The 20219-nt window shown below is 40.7% G+C and overlaps 1 protein-coding gene across 4 annotated transcripts in view; it reads left to right on the top strand.

The window, feature by feature from the left end:
- Window positions 1–20219, top strand: part of TAF4B (TATA-box binding protein associated factor 4b) — a 120184-nt gene that overhangs the window by 61307 nt on the left and 38658 nt on the right. For all 4 annotated transcript variants that reach the window (XM_061597504.1, XM_061597494.1, XM_061597514.1 and 1 more), the window contains exons 10-13: window positions 82–251; window positions 5842–5972; window positions 8094–8219; window positions 10996–11052. In XM_061597504.1, the coding sequence (XP_061453488.1) occupies window positions 82–251; window positions 5842–5972; window positions 8094–8219; window positions 10996–11052 (484 nt within the window). The remainder of the gene's footprint in view (window positions 1–81; window positions 252–5841; window positions 5973–8093; window positions 8220–10995; window positions 11053–20219) is intronic.

The raw sequence follows: 20219 nt of genomic DNA on the forward strand, positions 1-20219 counted from the left end.
AGGAAGCAATCTAATTTGTAACTTATCTACAGGTTTGCTTTGATAACCCAGTACAAAACTTAATGGAAGTTTTGCTTGTAGGGATGAAGATGATATAAATGATGTGACTTCTATGGCTGGGGTCAACTTGAATGAAGAGAGCGCATGCATATTAGCAACAAATTCCGAAGCAGTTGGCACAGTTATCAGGTCTTGTCCAGAGGAGCTCCTCATTTCTTCAGATGCACTGCAGAAGAAGATTTTGGAAATAGGTGAGAGAATTTGAGAGAATATTTCAGAATGCAGACAGGCTTTGTAAGTCTTAAACTTGACACCTCCTCTTTCCTTAATATACTGACATTGCCCATTACTGAGTAAAAGAACTTGTTTGAAAGCAGCCCATTTTCTAAGTGGGAAATTAACTATTGGCATACCATTGATGAAAATGAGATTATGAAGCCCATATATACTCAAGTGATATTAATTTTAAAAACTGGAAACTGTGGATTTAAATCTAGCTTTACCAGTGCTTTGCAGACTGTACTGTTAGGTGCCAAAGTGCAGTTAGTACATGCATGTTAAAGTGTGATTAATGCATACAGAGACTTCAGTGCTTGCTCAAGAAATCTTAAGGTTTAATATCTGGAAATTGGGTGGATGACTTGTTCTTGGAGGGATTGCACTCCCACTGAAGAAACAGGTTCATAGTCTGGGAGTACTCATGGATTCCAACCTGTCAGTGGAATGCTTATGGCCAACTTAGGTTGGTTCGCCACTTATGGCGGTTCCTGGTCTTAGTTGTCCATGCTCTGATCTCCTCCCACCTGGGCTACTGTAGCATATACTACTTCGGGCTTGAAGACAGCTTGGAAGCTGCAGCTAGTGCATCTAACACTGTGGGCACTGTGTTACTGGTCCTGAAAGCTCTAACTGGCTGTGAGTGAGCTCCCAGGCCCAATTCAGGGTGTTGGGCCTAAACAGTTTGGAAAGCAAGTACCTAAAAGAGCACCTCCCCCAAAATCAACCATTTTGGGCCCTGCATGGAAGGCTTGTTTTTGGTGCTGCCTGGTTGGCGCTTACCTGTGACAGGGCCTTCTCACTAGTGGTTCCCCATTTGTGGAATGCCCTTGCTGGTCAGGTGTATCTGTTGTTGTTATGTGCATTCAAGTTGATTACAACTTACGGCAACCCTATGAATCAGCGACCTCCAGTAGCATCTGTCGTGAACCACCCTATTCAGATCTTGTAAGTTCAGGTCTGTGGCTTCCTTTATGGAATCAATCCATCTCTTGTTTGGCTTTCTTCTTTTTCTACTCCCTTCTTTTTTTCCCACCATTATTGCCTTTTCTAATGAATCATGTCTTCTCATTATGTGTCCAAAGTATGATAACCTCAGTTTCATCATTTTAGCTTCTAGTGATAGTTCTGGTTTAATTTCTTCTAACACCCAATTATTTGTCTTTTTTGCAGTCCATGGTATCTGCAAAGCTCTCCTCCAACACCACATTTCAAATGAGTTGATTTTTCTCTTATCTGCTTTTTTCATTGTCCAACTTTCACATCCATACATAGAGATCGGGAATACCATGGTCTGAATGATCCTGACTTTAGTGTTCAGTGATACATCTTTGCATTTGAGGACCTTTTCTAGTTCTCTCACAGCTGCCCTCCCCAGTCCTAGCCTTCTTCTGATTTCTTGACTATTGTCTCCATTTTGGTTAATGACTGTGCCGAGGTACTGATAATCCTTGACAAGTTCAATGTCCTCATTGTCAACTTTAAAGTTACATGAATCTTCTGTTGTCATTATTTTAGTCTTTTTGACGTTCAGCTGTAGTCCTGCTTTTGTGCTTTCCTCTTTAACTTTCAACAGCATTCGTTTCAAATCATTACTGGTTTAGGTGTATCTGTATCCATCATTATTAACATTCAGGAGGGGAACTCCCACTTTGAATCAGTCACTCTGAAAGCCACCCACTCCTCCCAACTGCTTTGCCATTTTTTTAAACTCAAAGGAGGTAGTCTGGTTTCCCCTGCCATAGAAGTTTTTCGTAAGAAAATAACCTCGCAGCTTCTTTATGGCGCAGAGATTTGGGGTCATGCCAACATTGCCCCTCTAGAGAAAGTTCAAAATGCTTTCATCCAATTTATCCTGGCAATCCCTCGAGGCACGCCTGTATCTTTTCTAAGGTTAGAGACAGGCCTCTATCCTATAGAGTCCCTGGTTCATGCGGCTCTGGCCATGTATTGGCTAAGACTCACATGCATGAGCGATGCCCGCCTCCCCAAAAAATGCTTTATTGAACAATCACAGACTTCCTCCTACATTACCTGGCAAACCGGACTAAATCCATCATGGCCGTTTATGGGATTAACATAGATTTTCCACCCTCCCATCCCTCTATGCGGGCAAAACAACTATTGAAGGAAAGAATTTATCTGTACTCCAAAAGATGGGTCCTCTACTCTTCCACTAAATCATCTCCGTCTTTCTGGTACCCCTGGTTCAAAACAACTTTTATCATGGAGCAATATCTTACTTTTTTATCTGCTCCCCTATTGAGAAGATCGTTCACGGCCTTGTGCCTCCAAACTATGCCTTCAGCTGTGCTAGAAGGGAGATACAATAGCACTCCAATTCACCTCTGCATTTGTATTTGCAAATCAGGAGAAGTTGAGGACATCATCCACTATCTGTTGAGATGCCCCCTCTATAAAGAACCGAGGTTGAAATTTCTTCTCCCTATTATCCATTCCATGTCAAACAGGCCCCCCCGGAACAAATATATATCCTCCTAGTTGGCAGTGATGCCTTTCTAACGCAACGTGGCCAACTTTGCTTTGGCCTCAGGGAAAATTAGAGCCAAATATGCAAAACAATTAGTGGCGGCACAGGAGTTGTCCTAACTTCCGATGCTTTTTAATCTTTTTATCCTGGGTTGGAAGGTGACCTTGTTAACTGCTCTATGTCATGCCCCGTCACACTTTTTAATGTTTATATATGTTCCTAGAATCTGTATTTGTATCTGTACTTGTATTTGCACTTTATTGCGGCGGCCTATGGCTTTGAGCAATTAAATTAAAGTTTGAAGTTTCAACATTCAGGAGGAATTTAAAAACATCCCTGGCGACCCGGAGACCATTAGTTGTGTGGATATAGAGCTGTTTTTAGATGTGCATGTTTTTAAATATTTTAAATAGGTTTTGTTTTAATTGCTTTTACTACTTTGTTTTATGCAGCCCTGAGCTTCTTTGGGAGCAAGGACAGAATAGAGATTTAGCTACTATTATTTTTACTATTACCATCATCTTCATCATGTCTTGTATAAAAATTAGGCATGGCATTAAGAATGGTCAACTTCAGGCCTCTGGGTTTGCCATTGGGAGCCCCAGTACCTGTCATGCTGCATCATTGAATGAATGTGGGCTGCTTATTTTATTTACTTATTAAAGTATTTATATACTGCCTTCTTGCAAAACATCAGGGCAGTGTACAGTAACATAAACATTTAAAACAATCATTAAAACGACTAGCTACCAAAAAGCATTTTAAACATCGACATAGGTATGTTGACACAAAAAAGTCTTCAAGAGATGCTATTGATAAAAGTATTTATAAATTGGGAATTCCCAAGGATTTGCTCAGGAAATGGATCTGGGCCAATAACTGCATGCAAAAGGCTGGTCCTGGGCTGTCAGGTTTTAATGTATGCTTTCTAGAGCTCTTTTTCTGTCACTGGAAAAAGGTGAGATGCTGTTGGTTGGCAACAAATGTGCGATGTTCTTGGATTCAGCAGTACCACTTCCAAGCATGGCAGTGCAGCCAAAGGGCCCTACATGACTATTGTGTTCTATTTCTGAGCAGGCCAGTAATGCATCTTTGATGTAGTAGAATCAAGAGGCTCCAGGGGCTACTGTACTGCCGCACAGACCTCTGGGGCCATTTTACCAAGAAGCTCTTGGAAGGATGCAGTGCTACTGGTTGGGTCAGTGCCAGCTCTTGGGCCAAGCAACAGGTAGGCTCTATGTTGGCCAACAGCAGTATTCTTTCCCCTATTGGTGCAGTTAAATAGGGGAGGATGTTTGCAAGACATTGTCTTCTGGAATATCTCTTTCAGCTTGGGTTGAGTGATGTGGGGGAGTAGAAGCAGATTTTTGGGGGGGAAGCTGCTCCTGGAGAGGGGTTATGTGGAGGAAGTATGTTCCAAAACCAACTTCACAAAAGTTGGCAATTGCATGGTTGGCCAACTTCTATTTTATTTATTTTAAAGAACAGAGTGTTCCTTCCACGGTCTTGGCCAAGGGAGGGGGAATGGCAGAAGTGCGTGGCCACAAATTGAATTTAGGTGGTCAGTTCCTATAAAGTTGGAGCCATCTAGCAGGAAGAGTTTCAGTTACGTTATACACAGTGCAATAGTGGGACTCTGAATGGAAGATTCCCAAGACTAAAATGTTAAAAGTGTGGACTAAATACCCTACAACTTTTTCTTTCTTTTTCCCTTCATGAATTAAACTGTGGGCCTATGCCTTCGTTTAAAGTTTAGCATGGCGATGAGGGGCCAAATGAAATTACTTTGGAGGCTGCATGTGGCCTAAGTGCTGCAAATCTGCCATCTTTGCTCTAAACAAATTCTAATTTTTTCTTTGTTCTTAACATCTTAATTTCAACAAGTGTTTGTCAGCTATCAGAGTGAAGTTATTTTGCATAAGGTTTAATTGCTACTTAAACCCAGCACACTTTTAAGCAGAAAGCATATTCTAACAACTTATTCTAAACAATATTCTAAAAACAGCTTTTTAAATATTAAACAGTTGTGTGTCTTATTGTCTACTGATGTTTACAACAGCAGCCAGGAGATGCACATGTCTTTTCTGCGGGTCATTTTATTTTTGGCATGAAATAAGATGCCTTTTATACATTGATATATTTGGTGTTCTACAGTCATTACACCTCTGAGGATAGAGTGCAGGTTCAGGAAAATACCTTTGGGTCTGTATTCAATAGTCATTTTGCTTCTATGGTACTGAATTGCCCAGGCAGCTGCTTTACCTTACTAAGCTTGTTCTGTTGGGGGTCAGTTGTCAACTAGAGGAAGTGTTCATTAGTATATGTGCAACAGAAGAGCATGGCAGAGGTAATGCTTTGCCTTAGCATAGGATTCAAGCAGCTTTACTTAAAGTGACCCCCCTCAATGTGTCGCTGCTGTGACAGTACTAAAGGGGAGTAAGGATGGTGGTGATATAGAAGGAAAGAAGTTGAGCTCATCCAGACAAGCTGCAGTTATGGCTGAGGTGGAAAGGGGATGTTTTAGGACCCTAACTCTGTTAGTTGTTTTCCAGGGTGTTACCTTGGGAATGAGGGTCAAGTTGCCATGTGGAGTATGAAAAGGGCCTGAGCTAAGATGCCTGGAGTATGTTGTAAGAAACATCTCTGTTCATTAACATATCAAGATTTAACAAGCACCCTGTCAAAACAGGGCAAAATGTAACTCTCTGGGTTTTTTAATTACTGAAATTAACCAAATATGGCACTAATTTCTACAGCTAGTACTTCTCCCCTTCTCTGAAGCACAAGGGTTGATTTCTGTATTCTTATTAACTTTGTCCTATAAATGACCTTGCAGGGAAAGTGATTCTAGAGGCGAAGTGAAACAATGTCTATTTTCTGAAGCTGTAGGCTAGGTTTTATTAATGTAATGTCTAAGATCTTTGAAGTTGTGGCTTTACCAGGAAAATCACAATCTCCCAAACCTTTATTCATAATGGGTATGACTTCCAGGGGGAACAGAATACCTGCTGTGCTAATTATTTCAATTATCAGCTAGTACTAAAACACGTAATGGATTTTCTCTGCCTTCACAGGTAAAAGCCATGACATTATGGAAGTTAATTCAGATGTTCTGAACTTGATCTCCCATGCTACACAAGAGAAATTAAAAGGGCTTCTTGAGAAACTGACTGTAATTGCTCAGCATCGGATGATGACCTATAAGGTAAAGAAAATAATCATTGAGCTTCTTGTGGTCTCCTAACAGTATCGTTCCAGTCAGTGGGTTTTTAAAGTGATGGTTGAATTGGCATGCCGCATTTTAAATCTCCCTTACAGAATTCTTCCTTATAGACACATACCATTTTGTCTTATTAGGTTGTACTGGTTCATTGTAAGAATAAAATGTGTTCATGGAAATGATAATAGCTAGAAGGACCAAAAGCTGCTTTGGTCTGGAGAATAAACATTACTTCACTTTACTTGCATCTGTAGAAAGGAAATGTGCCAAGTACTGGTCAGCTTCTAGGTGATGCCATCTAGAAGAGATATGGTAATGTGGGACATGAACTTGACCCTTGACACAAGAATTTAAAAATGAAACCAGATTTCTTCCTTTCAGTATAGTAACAATTCATATTATTCTGTTAGTCTGAACACATTTCTTCTTCTTTGACTATTAACCCAACCATCTTGTCCCTACAGCTTTTCCACAGCTCAGTAGGATTTTTTTGTAATCCATCTTCATTCTCTTCTGTCACAGACAATCTTTTTACAACAATCTTGAAAGAATTGACTTGGTACAGTTATTTTTTAATTAGTCACAGGAAAATACAAACCTTCAGTTATAAAGTGAGGGGATAAAACCCTTAAACCCCAAAATGTTTAATGGATTTGCAAACTTTATATATGGGTGAGAGATTAATCTGGAGATTCTTGGTCTCAAATGCATAAGGAGACTCCCAGAACTAGAAAAACAGCTACATTTTTTATGTGTCTTCCCCTCAAATGCTAAACAGCTTTCAAAGGAGTGACAAATATTTAGAAGAACTTGCCTCCCAAGGAGGCAAATAAGATTGGCTACATCTGTGTACAGAGTTGGATCTATGACTCACTGACTGTATGGGCATAGCATTATTGCTGGGCTGAAAACTGGAGAACATTTGCAGACTGTTTGAACACTGTAGGAGACAAGGCAGCAACAGCTTTTCCTGCCCATTCTCTCCCTGGCCCTGTTTGTTGCAATTGATCGGGTTTCCAGGTGTGCCAGTTGGCAAACCGGGGGGGGGGGATATACACTGGGCCAGTATAAGAACATGCAAGAGAAGCCACAGCTGCCTCATCTGATGTGTTGGAAGGTTTGAAAAGGTATATGGATGCTCTCCAGCTTGCAATTTGCCTGCCCAAATTTGTATGATCAGGAAAGAATTTAGGAGTCTGTTTCAGAGAAATTAAGACTTTTTGGAATATGCTGGAAGATCAAAATGGTATGAAATTTTAGTAACCTAAAATTATTTTAACAGATACTTGGAACATTTGCAGTTAGGCTCTGGAACTTACGACTGATGACTTTCTGTAGAATTTTGTCTGTTCTGGAGACTGCTGCGGTATGGAAAGCTAGGGGCGCATACCTGCTTTTGAACATGCTGCCATGTATTGTCCCAATGAAGATGGAAATATTTGCAAGTAGATGCTGTGTAAAGGGATTCCAGTTTCTTCTCTACTGGATTGTTTTTCCAGTCATTTTCATAGGTTAAGTTACAATGCAGGAGGCTGAACACGGGAAGCTACCACATACCACATCAGGCTGTTAGGACATCAAGCCCAGTATTGTTTGCTTTGACTGGCAGCAGCTCCAGGGTCCTTTTAACTAGAGATGCCAGAAATTCCACGTGGGACCTTCTACATGCCATGCATGCACTCTGCCACTAAGCTATGGCCTATATCCAATTATGTGTTCCTTCATTCCCCGTCTTTGAGTTTCTTTAGGCATCAATTTTGCTGCTGTTCAGTGCTGGGCCTACTTTCTGAGCTGGTACCTTAAAACTGGACATAGGCAAAAATGTTTTTCTGTAGCAACAAGTTGTTCTGGGAGGTGGGGTGAGGTTGGAAGGAATGGCTGGTTTAATAGCTGATATAGATACACTAACTGAAAATTTAGGAGGCCTTGACCTTGGAGTGAACTATCTCTACCAGATGCAATCTTGGTAAGCAAATGTGTATTGAAATGATTTTAAAGTTGTTTATCAAGTTAATACACACTAAATTGTGTTTATCATTCAACTACGGCAGGGTTTGGGGCAGTGATCTATGTTGTATGTAAAATAATCATAGACACCCTTTTTAGGGAAGCGAGAAGTACACAATATCTAGCGATACACGGGCTCAACTTAGGTTTCTTGAGCAGCTGGATCATGCGGAGAAGCAGAAGAAGGATGAAAAAAAAAGAGAGATGTTGCTCCGAGCAGCTAAGGTGAGAGAATTTAGAAGGGTTTGGCATTTGCAGAAGACTTATGGCAGCTAAATATTCCACAGCCTAGTTCCTGACTATATTGTAGCTAAGAGAACTATACTGACACATCTATGTAGTAGATGCATATTTTACAGTAATTGGACACCTTGAGAAGTTGGGATCCAGAGAAGGGATTTCGGGGGGGCTCTCATGGACTCTGTGAATTCCAGGATTTAGTGAAAAAGATGGAACTCTGCAAGTTTTTTGTCAACAGCTGAAATGTGTAGCAGGAAGGAGAAGTCCGTAACAACCTTGTTGACTACACACAGTGCTGAGAACAACTCCCTATCTCGTAAATAATATATCTTCCTGGGTCCAAACATGTTGGACTCTATTAATACACTTGTTACATTTATGTGTGTACGTGTGTGTTTGTGGTTTCCATGTCCCCTTTTGCACTTGATATGGGTAGGAAAGATACCCCAAAGAAATAACAAGATTTAAGGTTAAAAGCCAGTATGGCAAGGCCATATTACCAGTTTAAAACTTTTAAAAAACTATTGGTAATAAGCCCTTGTCCAGGCTGTATGACTCTAGAGCACATTGGTGAATGCTCCTCTCTCAAAAAGAAAGCAAGCCAACCCCAAACACTAAAAAAAAGAACTAGATGATGGGAAAAGGGTTCTAGCCTGCCCTCCTATTAAATGTATTGTACATGCTTTTTCTTATGGAAGAATGTATCCCCCACCTGCAGACTGAGATGGTATTATTAGTAGGTGCTTTTCTGAATGCAAAACTCCAAAGCAGCTTGCAGGCATACAGGAATTCATGATATCACAAATGATAAAACACCAACCAAACAGTAAAATTCATAGAAATGATCAAAGCAATGGTCAGTTGACATAAAAACAGCTGGAAAACCCCAACATATCTCCTAAAAAAGGAGAATCACTTTGGTGAGAACTAGACTTTAGATGCCAAGGCAGGATATAAATCTGCAGTAAACTGTGCCTACCACCATAGGTAAGCTCCTTGGATATTGGGGGGGGGGAGTGTATAAATCCACAGATCCCTCTTTCTCAGAACTGCATACTCAAGTAATGTCATTCTCTCTCTACTTCCCTGGTGTTGTGCGTGAACTTAGTCAGTAGACCTTTGCTTTCCCATTTTTGTTCAGACTCTGCCTTAAAATCATACCCCACACTCACCTGATCAGTCTCTTTGTTTTCTGTGTGTTTGGAAGGAGGAAAGCATCTTATTGTGCATAAAATCACCAAGTACTTACATGGAGCTGATCCTCTTTAAGAATTCCCAAATTAATGTTCTTTCCAGCTACAAACTTAATTTCACCAATTGTTCCTCTTAGTGGCCACTGAGCATGCATGCCTGAAGTTCCATCTCCATCTGTGTCCATTGAATAGAAACAGGAAATGGAGAATGCTGTAACATTAAAAATACATAACAGATTTTTTAAAAAGAAAAGTGCCCCTAGACAGCCTTCCTTGTTTTGGAGTGCCTTCATTTTCAGACAAGCTTAAACTATTTCCCTATTGGAGAAAAATAAATGGGCAGCAACTAGAGAACACTTCTGCTTCCATTTCTTAAACTGCTTCAGCTATTTCCACCTGATTTCTCAATTTTTGGAAACTGGTACCTTCCACCAAAGATTTCATATTGCATGTCATGGGTCTAATTGCATAGAATTCTTGTGACTTCAATGGAGAATGCAATATTCAAGAATAGAGCTTCAGGAGGCTATCTATTTAAATCTGTTTGACACAGGTTTGGTGCAGATACAACTCTGGCTCCTTACAAGCTACTGTGAAAGGGCCCTATCTTGAAGCAGTTGGTTTCTGATTTGCAAACTGATTTGCAAGGAGCCAGCATTAACCTCTGCACAGGTTTCTGGTAACCTTCAGGGACCACTGGCCATGGTGGGTGGGGCCAGTGGCAGAGCAAGAAATGCAAATTTCACCTTTGTACAGTGGAATAGTTTCTACACATGCCACCCTATCCTCCATCCAGGCAAGCAGAGTTCAAGGATGCATTCCAGCCAGGCAGAAATAAGGAAGGTGTGAAGGAGGGCTGGTGAGCAGTATGTCCTGGGAAGAGTCCTGAGGGCCAGATAGAAGCCCAAGGAACCGCATATGGTCCCCAGGCCAGAGGTTCCCCATCCCTGCCTTAGAATAAACCTATAAGGTCAGTATTATCCCTGTATTACAAATGGCAGGGGCTGACTCAGATATTATGTGGCCTTCAGCAAGTTGCTTAAGATTTGAACTAGGAGCTTCAAGCTTGCACCAATTTATTAGTAGACCTGGACGTCTTTCCTTCCCATATCTCATTATCCATTAGTGGCTACCTGGAGCACAAAATGTGGCCCTTGTAAATGATCTATTTTAAAATTACCTGTTCTGAAATATGGGAATGAGAAATTAGGCTCCTTAAGGAGGTCTGTTGTACTCCAGCAGAAATGGTGTTGAATCTTTCTCTTCCCCCTTGCTGCTTTTTCTTTTTCCCCAAGTGTCTGCTTTAGACATGAATATCATCACGATTAGGCTGGACCTGACTGACAGTGTTAGCATCATTTTTAGTTCAAGCTTCCTCTGGGCTAGAATGGAGGCAGTAGTCCCTGATGAAGGGAGGGGTATGGGGCTTGAGGCATTAAGCCATTAAGCCCCTACAGCTGAAATTTCCAATCAAAAGAGAAAATTGTAATTCACTAAATATTTAAAGATAATGTTGTGTTTGGGTGCTAGTAATTTGTATTAAATGCCTTTTGCTCTTTTTTTGATAGAGCCGTTCCAATAAAGAAGATCCAGAACAGCTGCGATTAAAGCAGAAAGCAAAGGAGGTAGGACTTTTCAAGTCACCATGCTTGCTTTTGTATTCTGAGGGAAGGTTGGCAGCCCTCTCCTGGCAATTAGGTCAGGGTTTATTTTGCTGTTGCATACCATTTGCAGAGGCCTTGGGGAAAGACAGGAACTGCTACAGGCAAGGGCAGCACTTCAAATGAGGTCAATGAATTATGAGCTCTTAACATTTTATTTTCATAGTTTACAAAGAACTATTTCTAGACAGGCCTAAACTGCAGCAGAGTGTTTGGTAGGAATATAATGTGGGATTAGAAAAAAGACACTTTGAGATTTAGCATCTGGGACTGTACAATAGGCTACATTTTTCCAGGGTAATTGTTCGTTTTGTAAATCTGATACTGCTTATAATTCTTTGGCTGGAAGGCGGTACTGGGATTTAGTTTTAAATGGAAAACGCCTCTGGCTTTTAATTTTCTGGGCCCAGCAGTTTTCTGTTCTGGAATGGAGCCCTTGTTTCACACAGTTCATGTTTAGCTGCAGGGGTTTTAGTTTATAGCTTAGACTGGTTAAGCTTTTACTCCCAGAGGCCTCTGCATAGCAACTGCAGAAATCAACAAATAAGTTCATTTATGTCTGCTGCAGCCTCCTCTCAGTAGCTGACTTTTTACATTTCCCAATATCCATTTCCTGACTTTTCTAGCCGGAGAGAAAAAAGCTCCACTAATTGGAGCTTATTTTAATTGAGCCTTAATATTGGATCTCACTGGAGTTGCCCCCAGAGCTACTGGGAACAGAATTAAATGAAAATACCTAAGGTTGAAGACTGTGTGAGTGAGATTTTTTTTACTTGACCTACAGATTCTTTTCCCTGCTGAATAAATCAAGCCTGTTCACATTTCTGATTAAGGATCTGACAGCAGACAATAATAAAGACAATTGAGGTGTGAGATGTGTGATATAGAGCTGAAGAAATTGGTTTCTATAGTTACTTGACTGATTTCATGCCATTTTAAAGGATCTCTCTGGTAAATGAGTGATTTTTCCAAGCAACCTTTTTCTTAACTATGCCTCTTGAACTATCAAATTTGTTGTTGCTTAACATTGCTACGGTTGGCTTCTAGGTGCCAATAGCAGCAGCAGTAGGTTATTTATGAATGCTTTAAAGGCCCTTATTGTTTGGATTAATGTAGGAGGTGAGGCAAAACAAATGGCAATCCAGTAAAATGGTCTCAGAATCAATGCACCAGACTCCAACCAAAGTAAAGAAATGTCCACAAAATGGAAAGAGAGCATAAATGAGGGAACTTGGTTGCTCTGTTAGATGATTTGTGTGTTTGTGTGTGTGTGGGGGGGATGGATAGACATTATACATTACTTAGACATGTTGCTTCTACATTACTTGTATAATGTTAGTCTCTGCCCCTCTCTGTTTTTCATATAATTGAGACTGCAGTGTTCCATGGGTAGCCCTGTTAAGAAGATTTTAATGAATATTTACTTTTGGCCATATTTTTTACTACTGTAAACATTGTGGGAGGAACGACTTGAGAATGGTGTGACGCACAATTGTAGAGGACTTATTTTATATGGCTTCATCAGTGTGCAATAGTTCTTTAGAGTACAAAAGGAGAGCTCCCTGATCCCAAAGAGCTTATAGTCTAAAATTTGATGGAGTGGGAAGTGGGGTAATCATGGAAATAATACACAGACCAGTTACGCATGCTTAGGCATTCTTACATTGGGGCATGGGAACAAGGAGGTTCATCAAGGCTAGAGCGGAATGCAGAAGAACATGAAGCTTTGAGAGTATAGATGAAAACTAGCAGCACATGAAAGAAGGGTTTCACAGTAGATGAACAAAGGAGTGAGTTTCTTCTGAGGCTAGGCATCTCTCTCTCTCTCTCTCTCTCTCTGTGCGTGCGTGCGTGCACACAAATATATATTGGAGTGTGTATGCCTGTATGCTGCATAGCTAGAATGAGACAGACTGAAGTCACATCCTTCAGATTTACATCAGTAACTGTAGTCCATGGGGTTGGAGGGAATCCATTGAACGTGTAACTGGGTAGGACAATCTCATCCCCACACCAAAAGCACATTCAAGCCAAGGAGTTGCTGTGGTTCATTTCAGCCAAACTTGCAGGTTTGTACCTCTGAAATCTTACATATGCATGACTCCATTGATAGAGTTCTGATACTGTCTTGCTGCCCCAGGTAACAACAAAACTAGATACTGTAATGTAAAGCCTACAGGGGAAATGGTGTAGGAGGGGAAATGTCTTCTTTGTCTACTACATACACACTAGGGACATGTCCCAACCAAAATATTTGGTTCAGACCCCAGTTCACTGTTTTGGAAAACAAGCAGGTTGTTGATTGCGTAATTCAGCTCAGGGGTCTGTCTCAAGTCTGCTTTGTCTCCTTCCCCATTTACTCTTGGGGAAATTAAATGGCTATTTTTTTCCTTGTTACAGAAGTAGATGTAATTTACAGTTGTACTAGACCCTCCAGAGTGGATAATGCTTGCCAAATTATAGGCAAATAGGTCCAAGGATTTTTGTGCTACATATGTTTTTCAAGTTGATTTGAGGATGGGAAGAATTAAGATTTGCTTTCTAGGTTACATTATTTCTTTTGACTACTGGTTTGACTTGTCAGTCACAACAGAGCTCTTTCTCCCCCTTCTGGCATTTGCTATCCCTTTCCGCATCATCCCCAACCTGGCGTTACTGCAAGCTTAGACATTACTTTAATTTCCAGTGCTTACCTGCAGCCAAAGCAAATTATGTTGTGGTGATTTAAACTATCCTCACATTGACTAGGTAAAACGTGCATTTAACCACTGACAGACAAAATTTTGAGATGCAACAAACTATCCTAAGTCATAATCATTGATCATGGGATACACAGGACAAAAGGCAAGCACTGATCTAATGCCCAGTATCTGGTGAGAGATGTAAGTGTTGCTGGACCACTTGGGAACAGTGTCTACAACAGTGGATGTCAATATGCATAAGTGGAAAGATGCCCAGAAAGTTCAATGCTCACATGTGACTTCAAAGGATGAAACTTCTCAAATTAGGGGGTTAGTATAAAAAGTTGGAGGGGTCAGTTGAGGCAAATATCTTCAAACAGCTTGAAAACTTGTTTAAAATCACCTGTTTTAGAGGTTCTGATATATAGTAGAATGGTGATGAACAAATGCCAAGAAGATTCAAGCATGCGTAAATACTAAGATCAAGGAAGCTGTAAATGGTAAGAAGGGTTCCCTTAAAAAGTGGATGTTCAAATGAGGAAAACAAATTCTGGGGAAAGGAGCACTGAAGAGAAGCAAGCAAAGAAGGAATTTGAGGAGCCAGTGGCTAAAGACATTTAAAATTTTTTAATGAAGCAGGAACAGGAGGTCTGCTAGAGAGCAGGTAGAACCTTTGGACAACTAAAGTGTGAAAGTGTTATGGATATGAGCAGAAGTAACTCAGCAGTCTGACCTGCCAGTGTGTGTATTTATCTAAGAAGCAGGCTTTTACCCTGCATTTAGATCACTGAGAAGTAAGACTTAATAAAGTAAGAAAAGCTACTTTATTTAGTAGGAAAGGCATACCTAGTTCTAACTGAGTTGGAGGCACAATGCCCAGACTTGGACATTGCCCTCATGGTTCAGGAGAGAGAACAAAGACGGTCTTCCCTCTGCTTGGACAGTTTAAGAAGAAGACAAAGGAAGGAGGGGCAGGTCAGCTTCCCTGAGCATATAAGTTTACAATGAAAGGAAGTTAGGTAGAGAAGAGCACAGGTAAAGGTAGGCAAACCTAGCCAGCTGAAGAACCCTAACTCTGTCTTCCTTCTGGAATACAAACAAAATAACCCAAACAGGAGTTGCTCTTGCCCCACTTCCAACACCCCTTCTCAACGAGTGCTTGGTTCAGCCCACGAGGTTCATCTTGTCTTGCAGCTTGCAGTATCTGACTTTGCCCAACACCTTCATCAGAGCATCTGCAGTCATGTCTTCTGTGGGACAATACTCCATCTTGAGTAGTCCTCTGTGGTAGGTATCTCTAATAAAATGGTGCTTTATGTCTCTGTGCTTGGTTCGAGAACTCACCCCTTCTGACTCCATGAGTCTGATGCATCCTTGGTTGTCTTCATATATCATGACAGGCCCAGGTGTAGAGACGCCTAAATCTTTAAACAGTTCAAGTAGCCATGCCAACTGTCTGCTTGGTTTAGAAGTTCGCACATACTCTGCTTCTGTGGAAGAGAGTGCTACGGTCTCTTGTTTCTTACTTGCCCAGCTCATCACTGAATCTCCATAATAGAAGATCCACTGGTGGATTTTCGATTTGTAATGTCTTCAGCCCAATCATCATCTGCATATCTCACTAGTTTGGGATCTCGGGTAGCTGCTAATTTCCGTTTCATGGTTGCAGTGCCCTTCAGATATCTTGCCACTCTCTTGATTGCTTCTTAGTCCTTCTTGGTTGGCGAGCTGGTTTTTCTGCACAGGTATCCCACTTCTAACACCACATCTGGTCAGGTAACAGCGCTGATATAAAGAAGCTTCCTGATGGCTTGTCTGTAGCTCTCATGGTCTTTCCATGGTTGTTGTGGTCTGGTTTCAGGTATTCTACTTCCATTGGAGTAGGTGCTGCATGTGCATCCTTCAGTCCTAGACTTTTGAGAAGGTCTTGGATCTTTTGTCTTTGACTCAGCAAGAAGGATCCATGATGATCTTGTTCAATTTGTATTCCAAGGTAGTGAGTGACAGCACCTAGGCACTTCACTTCAACTTCCTTGTTGAGATGATTCACTAGTTGTTGCTTGTCCAGTGGGTCTTAATAAGCCAACAGTAGATCATCCACGTAAATCCGTAAGTAATTCCATCTGTTGTTCCTGAATTTGCTGTGCAGACAGGGCTCTGCTATGCCTTGTGCAAAGCCTTCTTTCAAGAGTATTTTGCTTAGTTTCTCATTCCAGGCTCTGGCATCCTGTTTAAGTCCATAGATGGATTTTGAAGTTTATACACTAAGATTTCTTTTCCTGGAACTTCAAACCCTGGTGGTTGTTGCATGTAGATTTCCTCTTCTATTTCTCCATGCAAGAATGCTGTTTTTATAACCATGTGCTTCCACCTGCATTTTCTTGTTAGCAGCAACACTCAGAAGAGTTCTGATGGTCATGTGTTTGATTACAAGAGCAAATGTTTGATAGTAGTCTTATCCATACTTTTGAAAGTATCCTTTGACTACTAGTCTTGCCTTCTATCTCAATGTTTCCTTCAGCATTCAGCTTTTTCTTGAATATCCAGTTGCAGCCTACAGTTTTTCTTCCTTGAGGAAGCTTGGTCAGTGTCCAAGTTGTATTCTTGTGTAGTGCTTCCAGTTCTTCCTTGGCTGCCTGCCTCCACCTCTCAGCTTCAGTTTTGGGTAAGGTTTCAATCTCTTTCCAGGTCTCTGGCTCTGAAAGTTCATCTCTCACGAGGTAAGCAAGTCTTTCTGGTGGTACACCTTTGTTGCTGTGTTCAGAGTGTATGGGTGCTGGTGCTTCAGCTGCCCCTTCTGGCTCTGATGCCTCTTCTGGCTCAGACTCCTCATCTTCCTCTGCTGGTATATTACTGTGATCCCTTCTGTTATGGAAGAATAGCTCAGTGTCTTCCATTTTGCTGTCTTCTGTTTGGTGTGGCACCTCTTCTGTTTAGTGTGCACACTTCATCAAAGTGGACAGCTCTGTATACTTCAACTTTGCCAGTTTTGGGATCTATGATTTAGCATCCCTTCTGCATTGAAGAATATCCGGTCTATGAAAGTAAGGATGTAAAGATTTCTGCCCTGTTATGGAATTCTAATGGGTCCACAAAGGTCTGTGTGAATTAATTTTAGAGGTTTTGTAGTTTTCCTTTCACTTTTGTCTTTATACAACATTCACATTTTTCTGTGGATTTATACTGTCCAATTGTAATGCCTCTAGACAAACTTTCTTTCTCTAGAGCATTGATTCTGCTACACTGGCATGTGCACATCCAGAATCAGTTTTCTTTGGCTGTAATTGCATGCATAGTTTCAAAATATTCCAAATGTAAAAGTCCATTTTTCAATTTTGCAGTACAACTCCCTGTCTAAAACCTGACAAATTTTGTCACATAAATGAAGTACACCTCCAAGCTCCATTATTTTTGTGGCACTTACTAATTACTTTTAAAAGCTGGAACAAATAGACAGTTTTTCAGTTCAAGGTCTCTGGCGCCCTCTGGTATTTTGCAAAGTAGCTCCACAGTGCCTATTCCTTGTGAACAGAAAACGTCTCCTGATGCTGTAGTTACATTCTGTGTATGGAGGCTAAAGTTTTTTAAAAGATTTTTATTATTTACTAAATGTGTTTTTGCCTGAGTATCAATTAATAATCTGGTTTTATAATCATTCTTTCCATCAGATACATGGTAACTGGAATGTTTCACTTTCGTTCTGCTATTTGTTTTCCTTTCAGCTTGCTTCTTTTTAAAATCAAGTCTTTCTCCCCTCTCCCTTCTAGTACAATATCTTTGAAGGTGATTAGGAGATTTGCATTTGAAGCAATTCTTTCTTTATCTGTGCCATTCTGTGGCTTCAGGACATGACTCATCTCTCAGCCTTTGGTTGCTGTTTCTGCTTTTTTAGAAAGAGCTTGTTCTTGTCTTTCTTTATAGTCCTGATCTTTAAGATATGCCATCTCATCCAAGTTCTGATTTGATTGTTTTAGTATGCAAGCCATGAAACAATGACGTTCATTTAGAGAGACAAATAGTATAACTTTCTGCAAATCCTCATCTAAAGACTTTCCACAACTTTCTAATTCTTGAAACAGACTTGTAAATCTCTCCAGATGTTCATGGAGATTCTCTCTGTTGCATTTTCTCAGCAAGTACAGTGACTTACAGAGAAACATCACATGATTTTTAGACTTTTTCTGATACACTTTTCAAGCTTTCCCTATATTTCTTTAGCATTTTTACAGCCCATGCAAGCATTTAGTGCCTCATCTGATAAAGCAGAAATAAGAAGAGACTTAACCTTGGCTTGTTTGTGCTTCCAGGAGGCAGAGGCTGCTTGATCTGCTGCTGAGGGTTCAGGATCAGTCAAGACTCCATGCAGATCCTCCCCTTCCAAAAGTGCCGTCATTCAAAGCCTCCAAATCACATAATTGTCCTTCTCCAGCCTTGGAATACTTGTCTTAAGTAATGTAATGTAATATTTTATTTCTAGGCTGCCTTTCGGCCAATAGGCCCCCAAGGCGGCTTACACACAAGTAAAAATACAAATACAAAATACAAATAAAAACAATGCAATTTACAAAAAAAAAAATCAAACTAACAAAGTCCTAACTTTGTGTTGATTCTTCAGCCGTGATTTCCTATCTTTTGTTCTGCTTCATTTCTCTAACCTAAAGTCTCCTTTTGATCTCTCTTGTAAATCACAAACGGTACTTAGCTTTTTAGCTTTCAGGCACAACTTGCAATTCAATTTAGCTTACTGGGCCGGCATAACCCTTATTTATGGATATGAGCAGAGTAACTCAGCGGTCTGAGCTGTGCCATTGTGTGTATTTACCTAAGAAGCAGGCTTTTACCCTGTATTTAAATCATTGAGACTTAATAAGAAAGAACGTCAAGAAGACTAAAGTAATGACAACAGAAGATTTATGTAACTTTAAAGTTGACAATGAGGACATTGAACTTGTCAAGGATTATCAGTACCTTGGCACAGTCATTAACCAAAATGGAGACAATAGTCAAGAACTCAGAAGAAGGCTAGGACTGGGGAGGGCAGCTATGAGAGAACTAGAAAAGGTCCTCAAATGCAAACGTGTATAGCTGAACACTAAAGTCAGGATCATTCAGACCATGGTATTTCCGATCTCTATGTATGGATGTGAGAGTTGGACAATGAAAAAAGGGGATAAGAGAAAAATCAACTCATTTGAAATGTGGTGTTGGAGGAGAACTTTGTGCATACCATGGTCTACGAAAAAGATGAAATAATTGGGTGTTAGAAGAAATTAAACCAGAACTATCACTAGAAGCTAAAATGATGAAACTGAGGTTATCGTACTTTGGACACATCATGAGAAGACATGATTCACTAGAAAAGACAACAATGCTGGGGAAAACAGAAGGGAGTAGAAAAAGAGGAAGACCAAAGAAGAGCTGGATTGATTCCATAAAGGAAGCCACAAACCTGAACTTACAAGATCTGAACAGGGTGGTTCACGACAGATGCTCTTGGAGGTCGCTGATTGACTTGAAGGCACATAACAACAACAAAATAAGAAAAGCTGCTTTATTTATAGAAATACCTAGTAGATAGGAAAGGCATACTTAGTTTTAATTAACTAAGTTGGCGTCACAATGCCCAGACTTGGGTATTGCCCTCATGGTTCAGGAGAGAGAACAAAGACAGAGATGTCTTCTCTCTCCTTGGACAGTCGAAGAAGAAGACAAAGGAAGGAGGGGCAGGTGAGGTTTCCTGAGCATATGAATTTACAACGGAAGGAAGTTAGGTAGAGAAGAGCATAGGTAAAAAGGTAGGCTCTTTTATTTTCCTTCTGGAATACAAACAAAAGAAACCCAAACAGGAGTTGCTGTTGCCCCACTTCCAACAGAAAGGAGAGCAGGAAGATTGCAGAGTCCTTTCAGTAATATTATTGGCTGTTAAAATATGCTTGGTTTTATTGCTGTTCTGATCTGAGTGTTTGATTGTTGCAATCTAGAATCATAGAGCTGGAAGGGACCTTGGAGGTCTGTTCCAACCCCCTACTCAAAGCAGACTGTACAGCATCCCAGACAAATTCCCTAGGAGAATCCACAAGCTCCCCAGATAGTCTGCTCCACTGTCAAACAGTTTTTGCCGTTAGGAAGTTTCTGCTAATGCTTAGCCAGAATCTGCTTCCCTGCTACTTCTACCCCTTGGTCCTGCTCCCTTGGAGCTACAGGAAACAAGTCTGTCCCATCTCCTGCATGACAGCCTTTCAGATATTTGAAGACTGCTATTCTGTCTGCACTTAATACTCTGTTGTCCAGACTAAACATATCCAGTCCTTTCAACAGTTCCTCATGGAACTTGGTTGTGAAACCTCTCATCCTGGTTGCCTTCGGGACTCACTCCAGGTTAACTGTGTCCTTAAAATGTGGACCTGGGCTTAACATTTCTCAATTCGGAGGATAAAGTAGGTTTATATG

The sequence above is a fragment of the Rhineura floridana genome, chromosome 1, assembly GCF_030035675.1.
Source record: "Rhineura floridana isolate rRhiFlo1 chromosome 1, rRhiFlo1.hap2, whole genome shotgun sequence".
In the NCBI taxonomy this organism is placed as follows: domain Eukaryota; kingdom Metazoa; phylum Chordata; class Lepidosauria; order Squamata; family Rhineuridae; genus Rhineura; species Rhineura floridana.